General features: G+C 38.9%; 1 protein-coding gene across 2 annotated transcripts in view; it reads right to left on the bottom strand.

The window, feature by feature from the left end:
• The window catches only part of SP3 (Sp3 transcription factor), a 55,576-nt gene extending 28,811 nt beyond the window's left edge, over window positions 1-26,765 (bottom strand). The window contains exons 1-4 of one of the 2 annotated variants that reach the window (XM_061435114.1): window positions 26,677-26,765; window positions 25,907-26,049; window positions 25,287-25,418; window positions 16,381-17,740 (exon numbers count right to left, since the gene is read on the bottom strand). In XM_061435114.1, the coding sequence (XP_061291098.1) occupies window positions 16,381-17,740; window positions 25,287-25,418; window positions 25,907-26,049; window positions 26,677-26,683 (1,642 nt within the window). In that variant the 5' untranslated portion in view covers window positions 26,684-26,765. The remainder of the gene's footprint in view (window positions 1-16,380; window positions 17,741-25,286; window positions 25,419-25,906; window positions 26,050-26,676) is intronic. The other variant, XM_061435121.1, reaches the window with a different exon arrangement.
• Window positions 26,766-26,970: the final 205 nt, after the last annotated feature.

Genomic DNA, 26,970 nt, shown 5'->3' with positions numbered 1-26,970 from the left:
GGAAATCTAATAGGTATTTCAAATTTAACAAAGCCACAATAGAACTCTTCATTCTTCCTTCACCCCACCCTTCTCCAGACTTTTCTTATTACTAGCCTAGCCAAATTCATTATCTCCTTTTGCCTATATTACTGCACTAACCTTGTCCTTCGGAGAAGGCAATGGCAACCCACTCCAATACTCTTGCCTGGAAAATCCCATGGGCAGAGGAGCCTGGTAGGCTCCAGTCCATGGGGTCACTAAGAGTCGGACATGACTGAGCGACTTCACTTTCACTTTTCACTTTCATGCATTGGAGAAGGAAATGGCAACCCACTCCAGTGTTCTTGTGCCTGGAGAATCCCAGAGACGGGAGAGCCTGGTGGGCTGCCATCTATGGGGTCGCACAGAGTAGGACATGACTGAAGCGACTTAGCAGCAGCAACATCAGCAGCAGCAGCAGTCTTGTCCTTAGGAGAAGGCAATGGCACCCCACTCCAGTACTCTTGCCTGGAAAATCCCATGGATGGAGGGGCCTGGTAGGCTGCAGTCCATGGGGTCGCTAAGAGTCGGACACGACTGAGCGACTTCACTTTCTCTTTTCACTTTCCTGCATTGGAGAAGGAAATGGCAACCCACTCCAGTGTTCTTGCTTGGAGAATCCCAGGGATGGGGAGCGTGGTGGGCTGCTGTCTACGGGGTCGCACAGAGTCGGACACGACTGAAGTGACTTAGCAGCAGCAGCAGCAGTAGCAGCCTTGTCCTTACTGTAGCCATTCCAACCTCAAACCACCATCCTCACTGGCCACAGGATCTGCCAGTGATCGTTTTAAAACATAAAACCAACCAATGTTTTCATATTTTAAAAAAGAATCTAAGTTCCTTACCATGGTCTTTATTATCTTGCCCCTGCCTACTTCCAATCTCATCTTTTGACTCTTATTCACTAAACTCCAGTATATTTACTCATTGCTTTTCTTCCAGATGTCATTAAGACAGGTTTTTCAACGTTCAAACCTGAACTTCTATTTAAAAAAAAAAAAAAAACCAAAAACTTGAACTTCTATTTTGCCTACACATACGGAGATATTTCCTAATCATCCTAGCTAAAATAACAACCATTCTCCATGGTTTTTCCATACTCCCTACTATTCCATAATCCTACCTTTATTTTCTTCAAACACTAATTATGTAAAATTACTGTGCATGCTCATTTGTCTTCGCCCACTAAAACACAAAATTTATGAGAGTAGGGACTTTGTCTCTTACACTATTGCAAAGTACTGACTTCTCAAGTTGCTGGCAAGATGATGGTACTACTCTTCAAAGGAGAATTTATGAATTTATTAAGTGTTACACATTATGTAGTTTCACATAAAATAAAGTTAGATATAAAATTTGTCCCCCAAAACCACTAAAATGACCAAGGAGTTTAAAGACAAGCTTTAATAAAGTTATTCTCTTAATTAAAAATAATACTGAACTACAGAACAATGCATCAAAGAAACTATACAATGAAAATCATACATTAGTGATTTCCATTCTGTTGTGCCCATTAAGAACTCTAACTTACATTATCATTATATTACGTGGTAAATTTGGTTAATCATAAACAAATACACTATTTCAGAAAGTAAAGAGAAAAGTATTTACAGACATGAGCAGCCATTTGTTAAGACGCATCTAATGAGTTAAACTAGCTGCTCTCTCTAAGATGCCATGGTTTATATCATACAGATACATAATACTGTTATATATACCATATAATGACACTGCTATTATGCTTACCAATGTTAAATAGATGTGAGACTTTTTAAAGTATCACTGTCAAGGGATTACTCATGGATCTGTAAACATTAATTTTTCATAGAATACTAAGAAAATAATAAGGGTAACCAAAAACTTACATTAAAATGACTTACTTTAAAAGTCACATAGTATAGTCTAGATATTTTTCTTGGCATAGGAATTATAATTTGAAATTTCCAATTTCTTGCACAGATTGTTGAATTGCATCAGATGACTTGTAAACAATACAAACTAAACTAAAAAATTATGATCAGAGTTTCTCAATTATTTTACTAAAAAAAAAGTCTAGTTAAGAACTTACATTTAAAAGATAAGTAAATTTTTAAAAAAAGAAAAGAAAAACTTACATGTACTAAAACTCACCACTGACCAAACAGTGGCAAAAAAATGGGAGAAAATATCTCTGGTATGTGACAAGACTAAAGTCCTTAACATATAAAGATGTCTTTTTAAAAGTGTCTTACAAATCAGGAGTGGGGAAAAAGCAGCAAAAAAACATAAAAGAAAGGGAACTGACCAAACACAAATAGCCAATAAACTTTCAAAACTGATCAGATTCCCCAATAATAAATGAATGTATTAAACTCTCTTTATACCACCTCAAAACTCCACCTCTGCCATTTGATAAAATGATATCCCAATACAAAAAAACAAAACCCTATACTTGCATACAATGCTGGTGAAAAAGCACTTCTGTGGTATATATAAAAGCTTTAAATACTTCTACATAAGGAAATAATCAGAAGTGTGAGCAAATTATTTCTATGTAACAGGAAAAAAATGAAAACCTCAACACCTAATAAAAGGATCCCTTAAATCATAAACATTTGCACAAAAATACTTAGTAATGAAATCAACTAATCATGTAGAAAACTCATGATATGGGGACATGTATACAATGTATTATTTGAAAAAAAAAAATTAAAAAGTTGCTGTGCACATGACCCCAATTTTATAAAGACATTTAAAGTACACAATATGCACAGAGAAAAGATTCAAAGATTATATGGCAGAATACTAGCAGGTAATTTACCAACTTTACTAGCTGTAGGATTAATTTTTTTTCCTGTTTTCTTTTCAGAACTGTCCTGAATTTCTGTATCTGCTATTACTCTTTGTCTTTGATACACTTCTCCTTTTCTATTTTCTGTTGGATTGATCATTTACTCACTCCTGCCCCAGTACAGAAGTTAAAAATTGCATCTTGGAACAGAGCACAGAGGATTTTCAAGGCAGCGAAAATACTCTTACAGTACCATAATGATGGATATTATTACACATTTGTCCAAACTCCAAGGCTGTACAACAACAAGCGTGAACCACTATGTAAACTGTCACCTTTGTGTGATTATGATGAATCAATGTAGGATCATCAGTTTTAACGAACGTACCGCTACGGTGAAAGATGTCAGTGATGGAGGAGGCTATGCACGTGTAGGAACAGAAGGTACATGGAAAGTCTCTGTACCTTCTCTTCAGTGTTGCTATGAATCTGAAACTACTCTAAAAAAACAAAGTCTTAATTTAGAAATATACGTAATTGCATTTCTGTTCTCTTGATACTTATATCCAAATTATAATAGATGTAAAGAGACTAAAATTATTCTCTATAAAGATGATCCTCCTAAAAATGACAAGAATCTTTAACCAGGAACCAACCCCTACCAGTCCCACACCCCTATTTTGCTTTAGGATTAGCACTCCATTTCTTAACAACATAAACAAGCATGAACTACCAAGAATAATGAATACCATGTATTAAAATACAACTGATTAAAAAAATGAGTTCATAATGATATACTAAAAAAAAAAAAAAATAGAACCTCTGATGGCTGCTAAGACACCAACTCATTCTGAAAACAGACAAATAAAAGGAATGGATTTAACAGCTTATCCTGCCTTTCTTGTACAAACTGTGCTTTGGGGGTAACCAAACAGCTAACAAGAGAAGACTGTGTTCAGAAAAAAGAATCATAGCTTAACACAAATGTACTGAGAAAATTAGAAAAATCACTGTTTTGCAACTCTTAATGAAATAATGAATCCAAATGACAAAGAGAAAAAGCTGAGACTGGGAGGCACATAAAACAATTAAAGACACAGTCCTTATTTGAATCCTAATTTGATCAATTCTAGAAAGATATTTTTAATCATTTGGGGAAAACTAAACATTGCAAAGATATTGCCCAAATATTATTTTTTATTTACTTAAATATTTAAAGGGTTACTATCAATTAGGGTACTGTATTTAATGGTACTATGGTTATGTTTCTTAAAATTCTTATTCATTAGCACAGCAGTTTCCAAACTTTAAGTCTTAAAAATTACTGAAAACTTTAAGGAGTTTTTGTTTATGTAAGTTACACCTATTTACCAGAGGGTGAAAGAGAATGACTGACTATTAAGTGGCATATTGGAACGGGGAGGAGAGACAAAATGATACTATACCTTGATTATGGTGGTATTTATACAACCGTGTACAGTTACTGCAGAGAAGGCAATGGCACCCCACTCCAGCACTCTTGCCTGGAAAATCCCATGGACGGAGGAGCCTGGTAGGCTGCAGTCCATGGGGTCGCTAAGAGTCAGACACGACTGAGCGACTTCACTTTCACTTTCCTGCATTGGAGAAGGAAATGGCAACCCACTCCAGTGTTCTTGCCTGGAGAATCCCAGGGACAGGGGAGCCTGGTGGACTGCCATCTATGCGGTCGCACAGAGTCGGACACGACTGAAGTGACTTAGCAGCAGCAGAAGCAGAAGCAGCAGTACAGTTACTGACACTGCGTAACTGTGCACTAAAATTTTACAGTGAATTTTACTGTATGTAAATTATATCTTTATAAAATTGGGAAAGATTCATTTATTAAAAATTTGAAGATTTCAAAGGGTCTTTGTTTATATATCAATATTTACCATATTAGAAATCAGAACTAGAAACATTTAAAAGGTTTATTAGTTTTATTTTTTTATTAATTAATTTTAAAGTTAACAAACTCATTGGTGTTAGCGTAAGTAACATCTTCTTATGGGAAATATATTTAAAAAAAAAAATCAGAATAGGGTTTCCCTGGTGGCTCAGTGGTAAAGAATCCGACTGCCGATGCAAGAGACACAGGTTCGATCCCTTGTCCAGGAAGATCCTAAATGCCCCAGAGCAACTAAATTTGTGTGCTACAACTTCTGAGCCTCTGCTGTAGAGGCTGGGAGCCACAACCACTGAAGCCTGTGGTTCACTCTAGCCTGAAGTCCTAGAGCACATGCTTCGCCACAAGACAAGCCACCGCAATGAGAAGCCCATGCACCGCAATGAAGAGTAGCCCTCGCTCACCACTCGGGCAGCAATGAAGACCCAGAACAGCCAAAAATAAATCAACCAATAATTTTAAAAATTAGGCTAGTTTGCCTTTCTTGCAAATATCTTTAATATCTGGCTTTTAGAAAATAGCTAGATAATACTAAGTATAGTAAGTCACAGAAAGACAAATATATATCACTGATACAAATTAATGTATTTACAAAACAGAAATAGACTCACATAGAAAACAAATTTATGCTTACTACTTAATGGGAAATGAGAGGGAAGGGATAAATTAGGAATTTGGGATTAATAGATACACACTACTATATACAAAATAAACAAGGACCTACTGCATAGCATAGCACAGGAAACTGTATTTAATATCCTGTAATAACCTATAAGGGAAAAGAATCTGAAAAAAGATATATTCACATGTGTGTCGGAGAAGGCAATGGCACTCCACTCCAGTACTCTTGCCTGGAAAATCCCATGGACAGAGGAGCCTGGTGGGCAGTATGTGTGTGTATGCACTGTTATATATACGAAACTGAATTGCTTTGCTGTACACCTGAAACCAATATAGTAAATCAACTACACTTCAATTAAGAAAAACAAACAGCTAGATCTTTATATCTGCTTCTGTGCTGAATCTGCTGTGTTATCACATATCATACAGCCTTTGAAATACTCCACTGTATATCACTTATGAGATGAAAGTGAAATACGCAAACAGCATACTGCTATTATTAATAAAATAACTTTGACCTCACAGATACCTGTGGAAAGGGTCGTGGGGACTCCGAGACCACACATTGTGAATCATTTTATTCGTACTTTTGGGTGAAGTTATACACTGGAGTTTACTTTAAAATACTCGAGCAAGAGTAAAAGTTTACATAGTGAACAGAGGAAAGAATGGCAGAATGTTGATAAGTGTTGAAGCTGGGAGGTAGTTACATTAAGGTTCAAAATACATTTCTCTGCTTTTATGCATCTTTGAAGTTTTCTGTAACTTTTAAAGTTACTAGTATTTTAGTCATTATTAATTTTTTACCCACTTTAATCACTATTATGTCCTCATTTTCTCTGGATCCATTTTTCTACTTAATCCTTCAACAGTTAGTTTTATGAGGGTCTTTGAATAATAAACTCTCAGTCCTTGATTATTTTAAACATCATTATATTCTAACTCTTAAGCAGGATTTTAACTGCACGTAGAATACTTGGCTGCCAGTTCTTTTTTCTCATACCATATTACTACACGATCTCCTGGTATGTGTGTGGCTAATGAGAAGATTGTACGTCTGTAACTTCTTTGATAGCAATCTGACTTCTGTTAAAATTTAAGATTATCTCTCCCCATAATTTCAAGACATGGGTGGACTTATTTTTACCTTCCTTAATATTTGAAAATTTTTCATCTGTAAACTATCTCCAACACAAGAAGATTCTCATTGTCTTATCAAATATGGCTTCTCTTGTCATTCACTTTATTCCATTTTTCTGAAATTCTTAAGTTGATGACTCTCAATCCTTCAATTCTCTTAACTACCTGTTCATTATCTCTAAGCTATATTCTGGATAAATGTCTTAGTACACTACTATTCACTCATTTTTTCCTATGTCCAGCCTCATGTTTCTCCTGTTTGTCTCCCCAAATTTTTCTATTTCATTAAGACAACACTAATAAGCGTTGACTATGTTAAAACCTTAACTGTGGATCACAACAATCTGCAGAAAATTCAAGAGATGATCATACCAGACCACCTGACCTGCCTCCTAAGAAACCTGTATGTAGGCCAAGAAGCAACAGTTAGAAATGGACATGGAACGGACTGGTTCCAAATTGGGAAAGGAGTACATCAAGGCTGTCTATTATCACCCTGCTTATTTAACTTATGTGCAGAGTACATCATGAGAAATGCTGTTCTGGATGGAGAACAAGCTGGAATCAAGACTGCTGGGAGAACTATCAATAACCTCAGATACACAGATAACACCACCCTTACAGCAGAAAACGAAGAACTAAGGAGCCTCTTGATGGAAGTGAAAGAGGAGAGTGAAAAAGCTGGCTTAAAAGTCAACATTCAGAAAACTAAGATCATGGCATGCGGTCCCATCACTTCATGGCAAATAGATGAGGGAAACAGCGACAGACTTTATTTTTGGGGCTCCAAAATCACTGCAGATGGTGACTACAGCCATGAAATTAAAAGACGCTTGCTCCTCTGAAGAAAAGTTATGACCAACTTAGACAGCATATTAAATAGCAGAGACATTACTTTGCAAACAAAGGTCCATCTAGTCAAAGCTATCGTTTTTCCAATAATCATGTATGGAAGTGAGAGCTGGACCATAAAAAGAAGGGTGAGTGCTGAAGAATTGATGCTTTGAACTGTGGTGTTGGAAAAGACTGAGAGTCTCTTGGACTGCAAGGAAATCAAACCAGTCAATCCTAAAGGAAATCAAGCCTCAATACTCATTGGAAGGACTGATGCTGAAGCTCCAATACTTTGGCCACCTAATGTGAAGAGCCGATTCATTAGAAAAGACCCTGATGTGGGAAAGATTGAAGGCAGGAGAACGGGATGACAAAGGACAAGATGGTTGGATGGCATTACCTACTCAATGGACATGAATTTGAGCAAGCTCTGGGAGATAGTGAAGGACAGGGAAGCCTAGTGTGCTGCAGTCCACGGGGTTGCAGAGTCAGACATGACTGAGCAACTGAACAACAAAGAACACATTCTACTACCAGTAAAAAATAAAAAGTACTATAAATTAAAACACTGACGTGTCACGGTCTGCAAAATAAACTCAAGATCTCAGAAATGTTAAAATGTTACACATCATGTGTCTTAGAATCAATGAAATGTTTCTCCTTTCTAGGATTACTGGCTTTTTCTTTTCCATATCTACCTTCTCCGTTTCACAACTTTTTTCCTAAGATGCTACAGCTTCCTTTTTCTCACTGACATCTTAGCTTTTCAGATTTTTAAATTACCTTTCTTCAGTTGGACATGAATTCATCTCTTAATTGTTGATTTTACAGGCTGTCATAGATTCTGCCTTCATCACTTATTTTGGAATTTTGGTTTCAGATTTACATTGAGTAAAATTTTTCTCTATGCATTACAACTCCATTCTTCCAAGTGTCTCCATCAAGTCCTTCTAGCTCTAGTGTAGATTTAGGTCTTTTATTGGCCTCAGAGATAGTACAGGATATCATAAACCTAGACACCCAGTTTATAGCTGAATGGTTCAGATTGGTTCACAAACTGATCACAAGACTATGCTAGGGTCCTCCTATTTCTCATGTGCTCTTCTCATCTCTAATTTGTACAGCCTCATTTAAGCTGAACCTTAGACTAACAGACCTTCCTTGATGGCTCAGCGGGTAAAGAATCCACCTGCAATCCAGGAGCCATGAGGAATGCAGGTTCAGTCCCTGAGTTGGGAAGATTCCTGGAGGAGGGCATGGCAACCAACTCCAGTATTCTTGCCTGGAAAACCCCATGGACGGAGAAGCCTGGCAGGCTATAGTCCACAGGGTCGGACCCAACTGAGCTGCTTTGACTTTTAGAGTAACAGCCTGCAACTTTGTTTTTAGCTCACCGCTACAAAAAAAAAAGCCTACTCCAGCCACTGGTTTTAAGTAATGAATTTGACTCTCAGCTTTTTCTCATGTGGGGTCTTTTTAACTGTACTAAATAGTATGAAAAGGCGGCAAAATGATATATGACACCAGAAGATGAGCCCCCCAGGTTGGCAGGTATCCAATATGCTACTGGGCAAGAGTGGAGAAATGGCTCCAGAAAGAATGAAGATGCTGGGCCAAAATGGAAATGACACTTAGTTGTGGATGTGTGTCTAGTGGTGAAAGTAAAGTCTAAAGCTGTAAAGAACAATATTGCATAGGAACCTGCAATATTACATCCATGAATCAAAGTAAACTGGATATGGTCAAGCAGGAGATGGCAAGAACAAACATCAATATTTTAGGAATCAGTGAACTGAAATGGATGGGAATAGGTGAATTTAATTCAGATGACCATTGTATTAACTACTGCGGGCAAGAATTCCATAGAAGAAACGAAGTAGCCCTCACAGTGAAGAGTCCAAAATCCATGGTTGGGTGCAATCTCAAAAACAATAGAATGACCTCAGTTCCTCTCCAAGTCAACATCACAGTAATCCAAGTCTATGCCCCAACCATTAATGCCAAAGAAAGCTGAAACTGAACGTTTCTGTGATGACCTACAAGACCTTCTAAAACTAACACCAAAAAAAAAGATGTCCTTTTCATCATAGGTGACTGTAATGCAAAAGTACAAGTCAAGACATACCTGGAAAAACAGGCAAGTCTGTCCTTGGAGTACAAAATGAAGCAGGGCAAAGGCTAACAGAGTTTTGTCAAGAGGTCACACTGGTCATGGCAAATATCCCTCCTGCAACAACACAAGACACAACTCTACACATGGACACCCCACTGACACAGATGGTCAATACCGAAATCAGACTGATTCCATTTTCTGCAGCCGAAGATGAAGAAGCTTTATACAGTCAGTAAAAACAAGACCTAGAGCTGTGGTTCATATCATGAGCTCTTTATTGCAAAATTCAGGCTTAAACTGAAGAAAGTTGGGAAAACCACTAGGCCATTCAGGTACGACCTAAACCAAATCCCTTATGATTATACAGTAGAGGTGATGAACAGATTCAAGGAATTAGATCTGGTAGACAGAGTGCCTGAAGAACTATGGATGGAGGATGGTAGCTGTACAGGAGATGGTAATCAAAACCATCCCCAAGAAAAACAAATGAAAGAAAGCAAAATGATCTTCTGAGGTGGCCTCACAAGTAGTTAAGAAAAGAAGTGAAACGCAAAGGAGAAAGGGAAAGATATACTCAATTGAATACAGAATTCCAGAGAATAGCAAAAAGAAAGCCTTCCTCAGTGATCAATGCAAAGAAACAGAGGAAAATAATAGAATGGGAAAGACTAGAAATCTCAAGAAAATTGGGGTTATGAAGGGGAAATTTCACACAAGGATGGGCACAATAAAGGACAGAAACGGCAAGGACCTAAAAGAAGAGATTAAAAAGAGGTGGCAAGAATACACAGAAGAATTGTACAAGAAAGGTCTTAATGATCCATATAACCACGATGGTGTGGTCACTCACCTAGAGTCAGACATCCTGGAGTGTCAAGTGCCTTAGGAAGCATCACTACAAACAAAGCTGGTGCAGGTGATGGGATTCCAGCTGAGCTATTTCAAATCCTAAAAGATGATGCTGTGAAAGTGCAGCACTCAATATGCTAGCAAATTTGGAAAACTCAGTAGCAGCCACAGGACTGGAAAAGGTCAGTTTTCATTCCAAGTCCAAAGAAGGTCAACATCAAAGAATGTTCAAACTATCATACAATTGCATTCATTTCATATGCTAGTAAGGTTATGCTCAAAATCCTTCAAGTTAGGCTTCAGGAGTATGTGAATCGAAACTTCCAGATGTACAAGTGGGTTTAAAAAAGGTGGAGGAACCAGAGATCAAATTGACAACATTCACTGGACCATAGAGAAAGCAAGAGAATTCCAGAAAAACATCTACATCTGCTTCACTGACTATGCCAAAGCCTCTGATGGTGTGGATCACAACAAATTGTGGAAAATTCTTAGAGGAGTACCAGACCACCTTACCTGTCTCCTGAGAAATCTGTATGCAAGCCAAGAAGCAAGTTAGAACCAGACATGGAACAATGGACTGGTTCAAAATTGGCAAAGCAGTACATCAAGGCTGTATACTGACACCCTGCTTATTTAACTTATATGGAGAATACATCAAGGCTGTATACTGACACCCTGCTTATTTAACTTATATGGAGAATACAACATGTGAAAAGTCCAGCTGGATGAATCAAAAGCTAGAATCAAGATTGCTGGGGAAAATACCAACAACTTCAGATATGCAGATACCACTCTAAAGGCAGAAAGTGAAGAGGAACAAAAGAGCCTCTTGATGAGGGTGAAAGAGAAGAGTGAAAAAACTGGCTTGAAACTCAACATTCAAAAAACTAAGATCATGGCATCCAGTCCCATCACTTAATGGCAAACAGATGGGGAAAAAGTAGAAACAGTGACAGATTTTATTTTCTTGGGCTCCTAAATCACTGTAGATGGTGACTGCAGCCATGAAATTCAGAGACATTTGATCCTTGGAATAAAAGCTATGACAAACGTAGACAACATATTAGCAAGCAGAAATACCACTTTGCCAAAAAATGTCCAGATAGTCAATCCATGGTTTTCTCAGTAGTCATGTACAGATGTGAGACGTGGACCATAAAGAAGGCTGAGCACCCAAAAATCAATGCCTTTGAACTGTGGTGCTGGAGAAGACTCTTGAGAGTTCCATGGACAGTAAGGAGACCAAACCAGTTAATCCTAAAGGAAATCAACTCTGAGGATTCATCGGACGGACTGATGCCGAAGCACCAATACTTTGGCCACCTGACGTGAAGAGTCGACTCATTAGAAAAGACCCTGATGCTGGGAAAGATGGAGAGTCAGAGAAGGGGGCAGGGAGGACAAAATGGTTGGATGGCATCACCAACCCAATGGACATGAGTTTGAGCAAACTCTAGGAGATGGTAAAGGACAGGGAAGTCTGGTGTGCTGCAGTCCATGGGGTCACAAAGAGTCAGACATGACTGAGCAACTAAACAACAAAAAATAATTAAATAGGACATAATTCCTGACATAAATACTTAATGGACATGTTCACTCTACCAAAAAAAAAAATAACAAAAATTAAAGATAAAGAAACTGTACAAGCAGTGTAGTTATGACAGTATTTTAAAATGTACATAATACTCAGTCTTAAAGGTAAGTCAAAATCTGACAGGACTCAAATCTGAGAAACTGGATTAAGCCTTGGCTTAATTTGGGAGACATTTTCTGACTAGAAAAGATGTTGGAAAGGTAATTTCCAAAAGTAAATTCATAGTCTCTTCTCATTCAGTTTCATATACATAGCAAATATGGAATAAAAATTAAATTTCAAAAACATCATGCACTTCTCAGTGGGCAAGGAATAGAAATAAAGGAATGACTGGGGTTGCAGCTTGGGGCCCAGTGAGTTCTATGTTGCAAGGAAAATGGGTTTGGTTTCTAAGGGGTAAAGAGCACTAAACATACCCCTCATGAGGAGGGGCCCTGAATCAGATTCACATCTTAAAACAAATCAGAATAGAGGTCATTTCTGTTAAAGGGGATCTTTAAAAAAAAGATGATGATTAAATTCCAGAACCCTGGTTTTTAAAAAAAAACAAACTGTGTGGTTTCCTTCATTTGGGAAATGTGTTTCATGGTTTCCATACTAAACAAAAATAAAATGCAAACCAACGGTATCAAAGATTTAAGCAGTTCATCTGGCCATACTATGTTCTAACACAGTTTTTTTTTTAACCGATTATTCACATAAGAAAACACGTCTTACAAGTTTTGTCAATTAAAAAGACAGTATACCAAGGAACAGTTTTATTACTAGATTATCCCCAAATTCCAATTTTTTGGTTTTTATTTTTAAATATGCTACAATGTACTATGCAGCACTTTCATTATCATTCTCTTTAACTTTTGTTTTCTCATTCCTTTAAAATTGGGAGAAAATTCTAATTTAATGGCCCTCTGGAGTGCTTATTTTACTCTTCCTTGCCCAACATTCAATAAACTAAATCATCATCTTAAAAATTCAATTTTGCATTTAATTCAAACAATGTTGCTATTTTGATACTATTTTGGAAATAAATTACTGAGCACTTATTGCTTTATATCAATCTAATTTCATGACCAATATAAATTCACAAAATCACAAATAAATTCTCTAGAGATGTTTTTCTAATATGTACAGATCTCCATAATTTTAACTTTGTGGAAGCTTTAAAAACTGGTTTTAAAAACTATGTCTTCAGAAGTCTGTCATTCTCCAGTATTTTCAAACTTTTTGGTCTCAGGACTCCTTCTAAACTCTTAAATATTACTGAGGTCCCTAAAAACCTTTTATTCATGTATGATACATTTTTTGATACTTACTGTAGTAGAAATTAAAAGAGAAAATTTTAATGTTTCAATTCATTTGAAAACAATAAATCCATTACGTATTAACACAAATTACTATTTTGTGAAAAACAACTATTTTCTCAAAATATATATAGAAGTTAATGAAAGGCCATGTTTTATATTTTTGCAAATCTCCTTAATATCTAGGCTAAAAGACAACTGGAGTTTCATATTTTCTTCTGCAGTCTGCAGCAGTATGTGGTTTGGGCTGAAGCATAAGAAGAATATCAAGATACATGGCTGGAAAAGGAAGAAGTAATCTGACAGTCTTTCAGCCAAATGTGCGTATTCTTCTTTGATACTATACCAAATCTGACTAGTGATAGTTCCTTAAACGTCAGTTGCAGTGTAGAATCTGAAAACATATTGATAAACTTTCCATATGCTTATTGTTAGTCTATCTTTTACCCATGCACGATTTGTAACATTAGTTGGTCATTTGAAAACCACTGGTTCACTGAACTATCATAAAGATCTTGCAAATGCTGGCATATTTCATTATAATACAGTATTCAAAAAAATCCTATTTATTAATATAACACTGTCCATCTCATCAGAAAAGAATGCAATTATTAATACATTATCAAGTTCATAGTAGTAGATTCAAGTTCTCCTAAATTATTATTTTCACTGGAAAGTCCAAATTTTATCATTGGAAGCAAACAGGTTTTTTTTTCCTTTGAAGGACAGGCTCACTTATTTTTTAGAAAATATCTGTCACTTAAATAAATGAGTCATTCAATAATCAGTTTGTCAGTCTTTCAAGTATTGTGTTTCCTGAAAACAGCATCTAGTTCAGCTTGCAACTCACATGACTGCTCAAGTAAAAACAATATAGGTTTTTTAAAATATAATCATCTTATTTTGGTATGCACTTTATTAAAGTACAGTTCCCATTTTATCACAAAGAATATTAGAAAAACATGCAGCAGGAACTACAAACCAGAAACACAATGAGATACCACTTCACACCCATTGTCTAAAATAAAAGAGGAGGACAATGATATGTTGGTGGGGATGTAGAAAAACTGGAACCCTTTTGTTGGTGAGAATGTAAAATGATACAGTCACTTTGGAAAAGCATTTTGGCAGTTCTTCAAAATGTTAAACATACAATCTAGCAATTCCACTCCCAAGTATATACCCAAAAGAAACAAACATATGTCCACATCAAACAACTGTACACAAATATTCATAGCAGCATTCTCTCGATAGCTAAAATATGGAAATGCTATCAATCAATGGATAAGTGAACAAAATGTGGTATATCCCTACAATGGAATATTATTCAACCACAAAAAGGAACAAAGTATTGGTAAAGACTACAACACAGATGAAGCCTAAAAATATGCAGAAAGTCAGAAACAGAAAGCTATGTATTGTATGATTCGACTGGTAAGATATAACAGGCAAATCCAAAGAGACAGAAAAGTAGATTAGTGGTTGCTGGGGGATAAGGGAATGGGGGAATGCGGAGGGACTACTAATGGGAATGGGGTTTGGGGGTGGTGGTGAAAATGCTCTAAAATTATATACTGGTGATGGTTGGGCAAGTCTGTCCCTATATTAGAAACCACTAAATTGCATACTTTAAACAGTGACTTTTACAATATGTGAATTATGTTTCAATAAAGCTATTATTTTAAAAAGGACATGCAGCATTCAAGGGTCAAGATTTAGTGAAAATATCTCTTTTGATGTGTTCATCAAGGTTATTGTTCAGTGAAACTAGCATTTTTCATTAACTCCAAGTGGATGGTCATAAAGAATACTGCTATTACAGTTTATCATCACAGCTTTGATTTGTGCTAAGACACAACAGTTTTAGCAACTATCAGTGAAAATGTCAACACAACAAAAAAGGCAAGTAATTTTACTATTATTATGAAAAGCAGTTTGACATCAAGGACGTCTGAGAGGGTCTCAGGAATCCTCAGTGGTCCACAGACCACACTTTGAGAATGCAGCTTTAAACCACAGCTTCAGAAGGCTCAAATGCAATTAAAAACTTCCTAAGAACACAGCAAGACTTCAGGACAAGGCCAATTTTTTGTGTGCATGTGTGTGCTCAGTTGCTCAGTTGTGTCCAACTTTTTGTGACCCTATGCCTGTCAGGATCCTCTGTCGGTGGGATTCTCCAGGCAAGAATACTGGAGTGGGGTGCCATTTCCTCCTCCAGGGGATCTTCCCAACCCACGGATCAAACCCAGGTCTCCTGCATTGGCAGGTGGATTCTTTACCACTGAGTCACCTGGGAAACCCAATTTACTGTGTACATATCACAAATTTTCCTAAACAAAGAGGTTAATACCATTAATTCAGTAAATTAAATCCAAGTTCCCAGCTTGAGTTTGAAAGGCTCAAAACAACAAAATAAGAGTGAAAGTAAGAACTTAGTGTACAACAAAACATTCAATAAAATACTAAGTAAATAACATTACTAAAGTAATGATTATACTATCTTTTCAAACTGTATTATTTCATTCTTACAAAACAAAGAGGACACTTCTGAAATTTCTACCCCTACTATCAATTATAACATATCTAGCACACCTACGTTTAGGAACTACTTCACACCTGTAAGAATAAATTATCACAGAATCGAAGAATTTTAGGTCTACAAGGTACCCTAGACATAGTTACATAGTCCAACAAGCACATTTTACATGCTGAGAAAACTGAGTTTGTACGAGCAAAAGTAACCTAGCCACAACCACCCAGCTAGCTAGTGAGTGAGACAGCATGAACACTACCTACTCCCAGTACCATAGTTTCACTATGCCAGTCTGATTGCCCAACCCAATACAATGCATAAAACATATAATTTACATCACACCAAAGACAACCAAGACACCTTACCTGCCAAATAAAAATTCTGTGATGCTTGAGAGTACCAATCAGATGTTAAGAAAATACATAAAACGGAGTGACAAGAAACACATGTAACTGGCATAACAGAGAAATAAATCCTTGACTTACAGAAACTATCATCGTTCAATGAAGAACAATTCAGAACACATTCTGATGTTGATTTTTTATACAGACACAGGGAAATGTATCATCATCTTTAAAGATAGCCAGATTCTGATAAACACTTAGAGGAAAAAATTTCCCTACATATTAACACATTGGTGAACTTATCTATGACATGACATGACTTAGAAAACTCACCTGCAGGACTGTCAGCATTCTCTCCTGGGTGTAGCTGTATACCAGTAGAATCTATAGAGTTTACTGTAACTGTCTGTAGATTTGGCAACTGACCAGTGCTTAGACTAACTGGAGTTGAAGACAAGGCTCCACCTGCTGCAACTTGACCAAGCGTGAGTGTCTGAACAGGCGTCAAAGTTATCTGTTGGGCAGCAGTATTCTGTATTTGCAAATTCTGCAAGTTCTGAACCCCTTGTACTTGAAATGTTTGCCAAGTTATCTGTCCAGAAGGGGTCACTGTCTGTGCCTGAATTAAAAAGGTTCCAGGATTCAGCTGCAACTGAAGATTTTGCAAAGCCTGTTGTGTTATATTCTGACCACTGGCTTGCACACCATGGATTGTCTGTGGTGTAATACCTTGCACAATTTGGGCTTGACTGGTTGGCTGCTGAGACTCTTGAAGTTGTAGATGTTGTACAACAGGCTGTGCTGTAGAAACCTGAATATTCTGAGCCTGTGTCTCTTCAGAAACAGGCGACTGGATATAATTTCCCTGAAGATCTGAAGAATGGACTTGCCCACTAGTAGTAGTCAAGCTATTGGTATTTTGTTGTAATATACCTGTACTATCTATAGTAACAGGCAACTGTGATGAAGAGGATGTTGGCACAAATAAATCTGTATCAGTATTAGTCTCATTAATATCAGGAGAAACCCGCTCACCAGTCCTTTCTGAATTGTCTGAACTATCCATAGCTTGTCCTGTGTTTATCAAATGTCCATCAGCATTAATGCCTGCAGTCATTGTCTGAGAACTGCCCGAGAGTCCCAAAGAATCTAGATCGACACTATTGATTGGTACAAAGGTAATATTTCCTGGAAGACCAAGAGGCACATTAGCGACTACTTGGGTTTGGCCAGGAAAAGATGAACCACCAATTGCAACTCCCTGAACCTGGACTTGACCAGTCTGTGGTATGAGATTCTGGATATTAGCAGGAGGTGTTCCAGAGGCAAGCAAGGTTTGATTAGAGCCAGGAATGATCTGAATTTGACCACTTTCTTGATTTATACCCCCATTATCTGAAGAGCCTGTGAAACCAATCTGAACCTGCTGACCATCTGATGACTGAATCTGTGGTATTACTTGATATTGAACATTGGACACTGTACCATTTGATGAATCTGATCCTGGTGCAACTGAAAATATTTGCTGATTCTGCAAATTCTGAAGGGGAAGGACATACTGCCCACTGGAAGTAGCAGCACTTGGAATCTGTACTAGATTGCCAGCTTCATCTTTTATAGTTGTAGGTGTGGCTGACAAAACCTCCCATCGGTTTGGTGCTCCTCCTAACTGTGCAGAAGCCAAATCACCTGTCTGGATGAAGAAAACAGAAAATGTTATGTGATATGTATTTGTGGTATATTTAATCCAATTCTCAAAAAACTTTAAAAACTGATAAAAAACACTTATCACCTGAAATGTTCTCTTAGTAACACAACAGAGCTCAAATACAGAAGTACTATATAAACTACGATAATTATCATTTTCAATTTTGCTAGTTATTGCTAAGATAACCCAGGCTATTTGAGCAGGAAAAAAGTTCAATTAGAATATGTTTTATTTTATGACCACAAACTGATTTTCCAATCCCTCATCTATGATCTCTCTGATGCTACACAGTTAAAAATAAAAGTAGAAATAGGTAGAAAAGATTATGAACGGCTCAAACCAAATATACCTCAAACATGGAAGAGAGTTCAAAAAGTATAAAACCCACTAAAAATGTATCACTAAACCAGGTGCATCATATTTGTGTACAAAAAAGAAACATTATTAGAGCAGTGTCATCAGTATCTATAATCAGAAATAAGATTTGTATATTACTGCTATCAACTTTAAATCAAACAATTAAAGCTACTCTTTCATGGCATGTAGTAAGGTACTCCAGAGTAAACACAGGATGTGGGTGATTCCTTTAGTGAGCCATCAAATTCTTTACTTTTGCATGAACTACTAAAAAAAATATATGAGACCTTAAAAATTTTTAATGAGGAAAGGTCGTTGCCTTGTGGCCACATTGGAAAGTCAGTCCATCTAAAAGGCTTTTTTAGAATCTAAAAGCTGGAGGATTGATACTTTGCCTACTATTTCTCTTTAAGTTTGCCACAGAATACTAGCCATTATATTCTGCAATTCTGTTATCTGCTAGAATTTGAAGTATCATTTCTATTGTGGATTAGACAAGACTAGAAAAATATCAATGTAGGAAAGTACAAAGCAATAAAACCCAACATATGAATGTCAAAGGGTAAATTTTTTAAGGGAATAGTAACAGTAACATCTAACATTTGAGCTGTTCTTTTATACGCCAAGTACCATGATAGGGATTTGTAAGATTATATAATCTATTGCTTACAACTATCCTATGAGGTAGTATGATTATCCCCATATCACAGATGACAAAATTGAGACAAAATCAGACAGCTATCCAATGTCCAAAATGGGATTTAAAACTAAGTCAACCTAACTGCAGAATCCATGCCCTTAAATTCTATACCATACTTATCTCTCACTAAGACCAAAGGTAAACACACAGGGAATGAGACCTATATGAATTAATCACCATCAAAATAATGCCATCCCTACACCATTTCCTTCTAGATCTGTAAGTGATTTCCTGTAACTTCACACATCACTAGACAATGAGAACATGAACATACCTAAACCAGAATTCTCAATGTACAATCCATGCCTGGGGTTCAAAGGATCTCTGAATCCTCTAAAACAGCATATCAACTTTTTGAGAAAGTTCAATTGGAAGGCCGGGGCTGGGAGTGGAGAAAAGAGTATCTAGAGTTTCTTCATATTCTCAAAGGGGCTGGGGGGGGGGGTGGTCTGTGACCATTAAAAACAGGTGAAGACAAATAGTATTCTCTCAAAATAAACCATTCCACAAAATTCAATACAAATATTATAGAACGAGAAGAACTTTTCATTTTTTATAGAGACTCACTACCTAATTTTCATGTGTACACACAGCTGAAATGTATATTTCAATGGAGGAACCACAGTTTAATGACTCAATTCAAAATATTTGAGCATATCTGCCAAGATGAAATAACCATGAGTAAGCCCATGAGATACAATCTTTATCTTCAAGTGATTCACTATCTGTCCAACCAGACATACACATACATGATACTACTATGTGAACAGTGGTGTACACTATGCATAGGATCAAAACACTTTGGGGAAACAGAAAAATGAAAAAAGACAAGACTTCACAGAAGAGATTTTTTAGGTTATCGTGAATAAAATTTAAGATTTCACTGTAGGCAGTTAGGAAGCAGAGATATAGGCATTAAGGTATAGAAATAATTAACTCACAGACAAAAAGAAACTTCAAAAAAAAATGTATAGTTTGGAGTTGAAGAGAAAATTCAGAAAAGACTCATATTCATAGAACAAAATAATGGGGAACAGGACTAGACATTTTTATCAGGACCTGTAGTAAATGGCTCCATAGATTCATACTTAGGAGTTTGGACTTTATCCTACAGATAGTGAATGAAAGCTATAAAAGGTTTTGAGGAGAGTGAGTGGTGCAATCAGATCTGTGTTTTATAAAGGTAAACTAAGACCTAGTGAAGGCGACTGAAAGGCTGAAGACAAAAAAGTCACAGAAACTGTGGGACCAAGTACAAATGTCCAGGCTTGAACTAGAATAATTCTCTATCTTTTAAACACAAACATTTAAACTTCTCAAACTTAAATTGCTGAAATCAAACAGTGGACATTAAAGTCACATAGTTAAAAAGAAGCAGTGGACATTAAAGTCATGTATGATTCATCAAATTTTACCTGGTACAGAAATTAAAAGCTTTGAGTCATCTTTCCCAGGATTGGAGTAACAATTTACATTTCATTTCAGTCTCTTGGCATTTTAAACTAAAGACATTCATACCAAAATCTAAAGTATGGTGTTTCAAATCCAACTGTTATTTTCTTAAGGTTATTCTTTGGGGAATCGAACTTGAATTTTTTCTGACCTGCATTATATATACCATTTTTCAACTTACATCAAAGAAGATACCTCACATACAAGTTAATTTTACAATACTGCTAACCCTAGATATTCACAGGGGATTGGTTCCAGGACCCTGTGGATACCAAAATCCCCCATGCTCAATTCCCTTACATACAGTGAGATACAACAGGCAGACCTCCAAGGATTCAAAACCCACAAATAAGAGGGACAACTGTACTGGCATGTTGTCCCTTTTCATCTTTAAAATTTATGGCATCCCAGTATTTCTTTTAACAAAATCTTTACAAGAACAGGTATTAAACCATCAGTGAACAGCTTTCTAGTTCAAGAAATTCCTTGAAAATAAATACAACTATTCAGATAACATACTACGCAATCACCCCCTTCTCCAGAAGCTAAGTAAACTACAGTACTTTTCCCAACAACACAGGCCATTAATTAAAGGTAAGTCCCCAAACCTAGGCTAAAATGATGTATTTGAACTTTTGAGTAAATCTAACGTGAGTCTGAGTGAACTCCGGGAGTTGGTGATGGACAGGGAGGCCTGGCATGCTGTGATTCATGGGGTGGCAAAGAGTCGGACACGACTAAGCGACTGAACTGAAGGTTAAAACATATGTAAAAAATATTTATGAACACAGAAATAGAAAAATACTAGACTTTCATGATTTAAGCTAAGACATCATATACTTAGAGGAAAGGAGTATATTGCACTAGGAAAGAAAAAATTCAAAACTGGGTTCTAGCCCTAGCTATTCTATAATCACTCAGAATTATAGGTGATTTAGATCAGGACTCAATTTCCTTATGGGAAAAATACTACCTTGCAGGGTCATAAGAGCCTAAAGACAATGTTAAGCTTTAAACTGTAAAGCACTATATAATCCTAAAGTATCCTTACGATTACGGGACAGATTTGAAAAACATCCAACTGTGCCTAGCAGAAAGATCAATAAGTAAAATTTTTAAGTAAATAAAAACATTTTACTTTAAAATAATTGCAAAGAAAATGATAGGAAAAAATGGATCAATAAAACTCATCTTGAGATATTAGTGTCTTCAATGAAAAACTCTGTATCAGTTTTAAATCAACTCCACAAAGAATATGCCCCAAATGTTTCAAAACCACAAAGCCTACAAAGATGATTCATCTTTAACAGAAATTTCATCAGTAGTATACCAGCAAAATAAACAAACTAGAACATCTGAGACCAAAAAAAAAAAAAGTTGTAAGAATGTTTGATGTTAGGCTACTAGAAACAGTATAGACAGAGAGACATAAAATACACATAACCCAAGCAAGAATTTTGGGGTCAAGATAACCCTCCATATTAAGCTTACATACTAAGAGAAAACTCATGTTTCTCTCAGTAATTCTAATATTCTTACTGACAAAACACCAATTAACATGGACACTGGCATTATTTAAAACGTTGTAATTGAAGGTAGTCCAAGTTTCCCTCTGTATACAAACACATAATCACATGGTTAAAAAAAAAAAAGACCACAACCAAGAGCAGCCCTGGGACATTACTACAGCAAATTCATTACAAGGGCATTCTCCACTGCAATCAGGCATAAAATGGGGGGACGCTGGAGAAGGGGGAAATCCAAGAATTTATCTTTTCAGGTAATAACTGTGTAAAGGAAAAAGAAAAAAATTCATACTAACTTATTACATCTCATTTGGAAAGGATTAATAACCCCTCAGTTCCCACAAATGGCTTTACAAAAGCCAGAAATAGGCAAGAAAAGAGTAACTGGAAACAAGTGTGAAGCTGAGGTGGAAACAAACAAGAACCATTCCAGGGCAAGTACTGAAGTTTCTTAAAATCTTCAAAGGGAACAGTAAAGAACATAGACTACAAATATAAAATCGATTACCCAGTGAATTCCTTACAATGATAGTGTAACTCTTATCTGAAGTAACAGTCAAAATAACCTTTTTTATATAAGTTATTATTCACTTTGTAATTCACGAACATTTATGTAATAAATGAAACATTACAAGTTAAACTAAAATTTAGGCAATGTCTTTCATAACACTTACTTACACAGCTTATTAATACTAAAGTGCAAATGAGTAATTCACAGGTTCACACAAATGTAAACTGGATGAGTTAATACCTCATAAAGTTCATCCTTTTCTATTTCTTGATTAACTACTAAAACTCACTACACAACTTTAAATAATAAAACATAAAAATCCTGCCATCAAATCAATTTTGAGAGTCTATGCTGTGGGACATTACAGGTGAGACTGCTTTGTGATTAGACCTATTCAGCACTATACTGAGGGTGCCAAAAATTCTTGGCCAGGATCCAGGATGAACACAAATCATAACAAATTCTAAACTGAAAATATGTAAAGCAAGTCTGTAGTTCAGTTATTGGCTTTTCAATGCCCCTTTAATCCTAAAATACCAAACTAGTATAAAGTTGCATTTAAAAGTTTTAAGTAGAAAGTTGTGTATTTCAACTTGACCTTAAACACAATAATACTATATGCAATGTGGTATCCTGAATTGGATCCTAGAACAGAAAATGGAGTGATATCAGAAAAAAGTCTATAATTAATAACACTACCAATGTTAATTTTCTAGTTTTGACAAATGAACCATGGTTGCTGCTAAGTCGCTTCAGTCGTGTCCGACTCTGTGCGACCCCATAGACCGCAGCCCACCAGGCTCCCCCATCCCTGGGATTCTCCAGGCAAGAACACTGGAGTGGGTTGCCATTTCCTTCTCCATGGTTAGTTATATCAGTTATTAGAGGAAGCTGGGTGAAGGATAAAAGGTAACTTTCAGTTCTCTTTGCAACTTTTCTATAAATACAAAATAAACCCAAAATAAAATTTTTAGAGAGCACACCTACAAAAGCTCTCTCATAATAAAACCTCTCATAATTCCTAGTAATTTGAGGGAAGTCACAACATCCAAGCACATTTTTAACGTGCAGAAAACTTCCATGAAATCACTTAAAATTTCTCTTATCTACTGAGATGTCCATATCTAAAATTCATTTTTGAACTGGAAAAATAATTTTCCAGTTTGTTAAGGCAAACACACTCAAGACAGTCATACTAATTTTTACTCAGTGAAAAATTTTATGCACAGATACCAAACATACAAAGAAAAAGTGCTTAGAGTGATTGTGGTTCATGTTCATCTGGCGGGAAATGTGATGTCAGTAGAGATTTGGTAGTTAGAGGAGGAGCTGAAGAGGCAGGGAAACAACTTCCCTACAAGTCTATGGCCACAGCAGACTAAGGCTGGAGACAGTATCCTATTCCTCCGGTTAGACTTACATATACATATATATACACATATATTCTACTCCTAACTTCCTCCTTCACTTCTCTCCTCCCCCAATCACTGAGCTGATACCTAAACTTGGTTAAGGTGCAGTTACAAAAAGTTTTTTGTTCTATTTGAAATACTTAAAAAGATAAGTAGAAGCAAACTGCCTTGCAATTTTACTCATGTAGTGTTTTTTAACTTTTTTTTTTGGCACTGTGGGCCTAAAGGGACATAGTTCATAAAAGAGGTTTACCACTCCATAAATTTGTTTAAAAGTAACAATGCATCTCATTTACACAGTTTTATGCCTTTACATCTCAACCTGGTTACAAAAGAACAAAACCTAAAATCATACTTTTAAGTCAGTAAATCTATTCACATCCCTCTACAGTATAATTTCAAGCACTAAAATTACAAATACAATATTTAACAATAATTATTCAGCTGAACAACAGCTTCACGTTTAATGTCTTGGAATACTAAGAATTTCCTGCAGACTAAAACTTTTTCGTCTACAGTGACAATTCAAAATATTACAACACAGACCAATTCCTATAATCCACATGAAAAAAAAACACACAAACAATAATGTAAGCAGTTTCAATTATTTTAATAAGTGAACACATCTACATGTTAAACTAATGCAACAACAAAAATTCAAACGAATGTAAACTTCACAATAATCTTAAAAAACTGTTTCTAGCTAATTTGTATTAAGCCCTCCTCCAACTCTGACCAGCTCCTCCCCCTGCCCCAGACGAACTAAAAACCCAAAAAGAACAACCCCACCACATTCCATCAGACTAGCAACCACAATAAATGAAAATATAGCTTTGCCAACCAAATTCAACTGTAAGCGTGGTTGCATTAGCATTCATGTAAATATAATTCCTTATACGTACTTCTGTTTCTTCTTATTCAACTTAAAAAGCCAAAATATTATCTAAATAACTTCACCGATTCCAACAATCACTTAAACTCCATTTAAGAATTACTGCAAATTTAAGTAGCCTGCAAAAACTAAAATTCGATCATTTGGAATGGCCATTTAAAAAGCACTCAAAAGGTGTTCATTCCTGTATACAAAAGAGTACACCATCATTCCTTTAATAAAAAAAAATTTAACATTTAAGTCAGTAAGATCTAGTAACTCCAGCAGAAAAAGCTCTGAGTCCAAAAAACACTAAAAGCTAAAGACACTGGCTCTGCAGTTGATACTATCTATGGCCGATAGGCTGTGCTTGAAATTTTTGTAGCGTTCGGCGAAGGAGTTTTCAGCACTGATATGAATTGCTCAAACATCCATTTTGGAGGCCCCTACCCCCACCCTCTCAGACTTCATTTTGTAGTGAATGTGGATGGAGGTGCTGCAGTGACAATTTAGAGAAAGCCTAGGCTGGCTTCTGATCCAAACCAAGCACGCCAAAGAGCAGGAAAGGTGCCCGGCCGCGCGGCCGCCCGTCTCGCGGCAGGCGCGGGCGCCGGGGAGGCCTGGAGGGCGGGCGGGCCGCCGCGGGCCCGGGATGGCGGGCGCTGGGCCTCGGCGGGGGCGGGCCGCGCGCGCGAGACTTACCGCTCCGGCGGCGGCGGCGGCGGCGGGGGCCCCGGCTGCGGCGGCCGCCTCCTCCTCGTCGTCGCCCGGCGATGGCGGCCCTATCTTGCTGCAGGTAGCGGCCAGCAGAGCGAGCGGTGACGGCTGAGTGTCCTACCCCCGATGGGCGGGTTCAGAGAGGGAGACAGGGGGAGGGGGTGGCGGTTAGGGCCGGGCCGCCGCTCGCACAGGAAGTGCGACTCTGGCCTCGCAGGCAGCGCCCGGGCGAGCGCCAGCCCGCGCTCTCCTCCTCCTCCTCCTCGACTCCGGCTCGCGCCCGCCCGCTCGCACGCACACCGGCCCCACCGTCCGCGGGAAGGCGGGCGGCGGACTGCGCGCCGGGCCTCCACCTTCCGCCCGGAACCCACCCCCGGGAGGGCGCACTCTCTCTCACAAGCGCGCACACACACACACACACTCACTCTCTCACACAAAAAGGCGGCGGGCGGGGGAGCGCGGGCGGGGTCGGAGCGTTGGCGCCTCGGGCGGGCAGCTCCCGGGGCGGGGGGAGGGGAGGAGAGAGGCGCGGAGGGAGGGGAGAGGCGAGGGGAGGAGAAAGCGGCGCGAGGGGGGAGCCGGGCCGGGGCTAAGCCGCTCCTCACCTGGGCCGCCGCCGCCGCCGCCGCCACCGCGCCGTTTCCGTGCTGCTGCTGCTGCTGCAGATACTCGCCGTGGCCGCCGCCGCCGCCGCCGCTGTCCACGTCCAAGGCAGCCATTTCCTCTTGTTTCACGGGCTTTTCGGGAGCTGCAGGCACAGCGCGGGGGGGTGGGGGTGGGGAGGAAGGCGGGTGGAGGAGAGGGAGGGGGCCCGCGGGCCGAGGCGAAATTACTCCGAAAGCCCGGACCGAGTCCCCTTCCCCTCCCCCACCCGCCCCCCGGCGGCGGCGGCGGCGGCGGCTCCCTCCTCCCCTCCTGCTGCTGCCCCCGCCCGCCGCTGCCTGTAACCCTCCTCCTCCTCCTCTTTCCCTCCTCCTCCTCCTCCCCGCGCTGCCCCTGCCCCCTCTCCTCTCCTCTCCTCCCCTTTCCCTTCGCGCTGCTCGCTCTCACTCGCGCTCGCTCCTCTCGCACCGTCAGTCACTCACACGCCCGCCCGACCGCCGCCCGCGCCCGCACACAGGGGGATGCGCTCCCGGCGGACCGGGCCGCCCGCCCCGGGCCCGGCGGGGACACTGCGTTGCTGGGGCTTGAAGGGTGGACGGTAGCTGGCGGGGAGGGGAGGGAGGCGGAGGGGATTGCGGCTTTCTGCCTCTCACAGACACTCGGTCGCACACAGGGAGCCGGGAGCCGGCGGCGGCAGCCCGCGGCTGGCTGTTGTCGGCGGCAGCGGCGGCGACGGCAGCAGCAAGGGTTGCTCTCTCTCGGTTTTACGTACCGGTCATAGTGTGTTATAGGGCACCTCAGGCGGGGCTCCCCGCCGCCTTACACATGGTGAGGAGCGAAGGCGGCGGCGGCGGGAGAGGATGCGGGAAGCGGCGGCGGACACGGCCGGAGCGGTCCGGGGATTTTTTTTTTCCTATTTTGATTGACTGTGCGGGAAACACAAAAGGTGGAGCCTCCAGCCCAAAAGGGGGGAAGAGGGTGACAGCCCGCCCGGAAGTTCCGCCCCTCTTCTCCGCGCTCATTTGCCATCACGCTCTTCGTCGCCAGCTCTCATTGGCCCAGACGC

The sequence above is a fragment of the Bos javanicus genome, chromosome 2, assembly GCF_032452875.1.
Source record: "Bos javanicus breed banteng chromosome 2, ARS-OSU_banteng_1.0, whole genome shotgun sequence".
NCBI lineage: Eukaryota > Metazoa > Chordata > Mammalia > Artiodactyla > Bovidae > Bos > Bos javanicus.
Note: the sequence above shows the minus strand (reverse complement) of the source record. Positions and strands in the feature narration are given on the sequence as shown.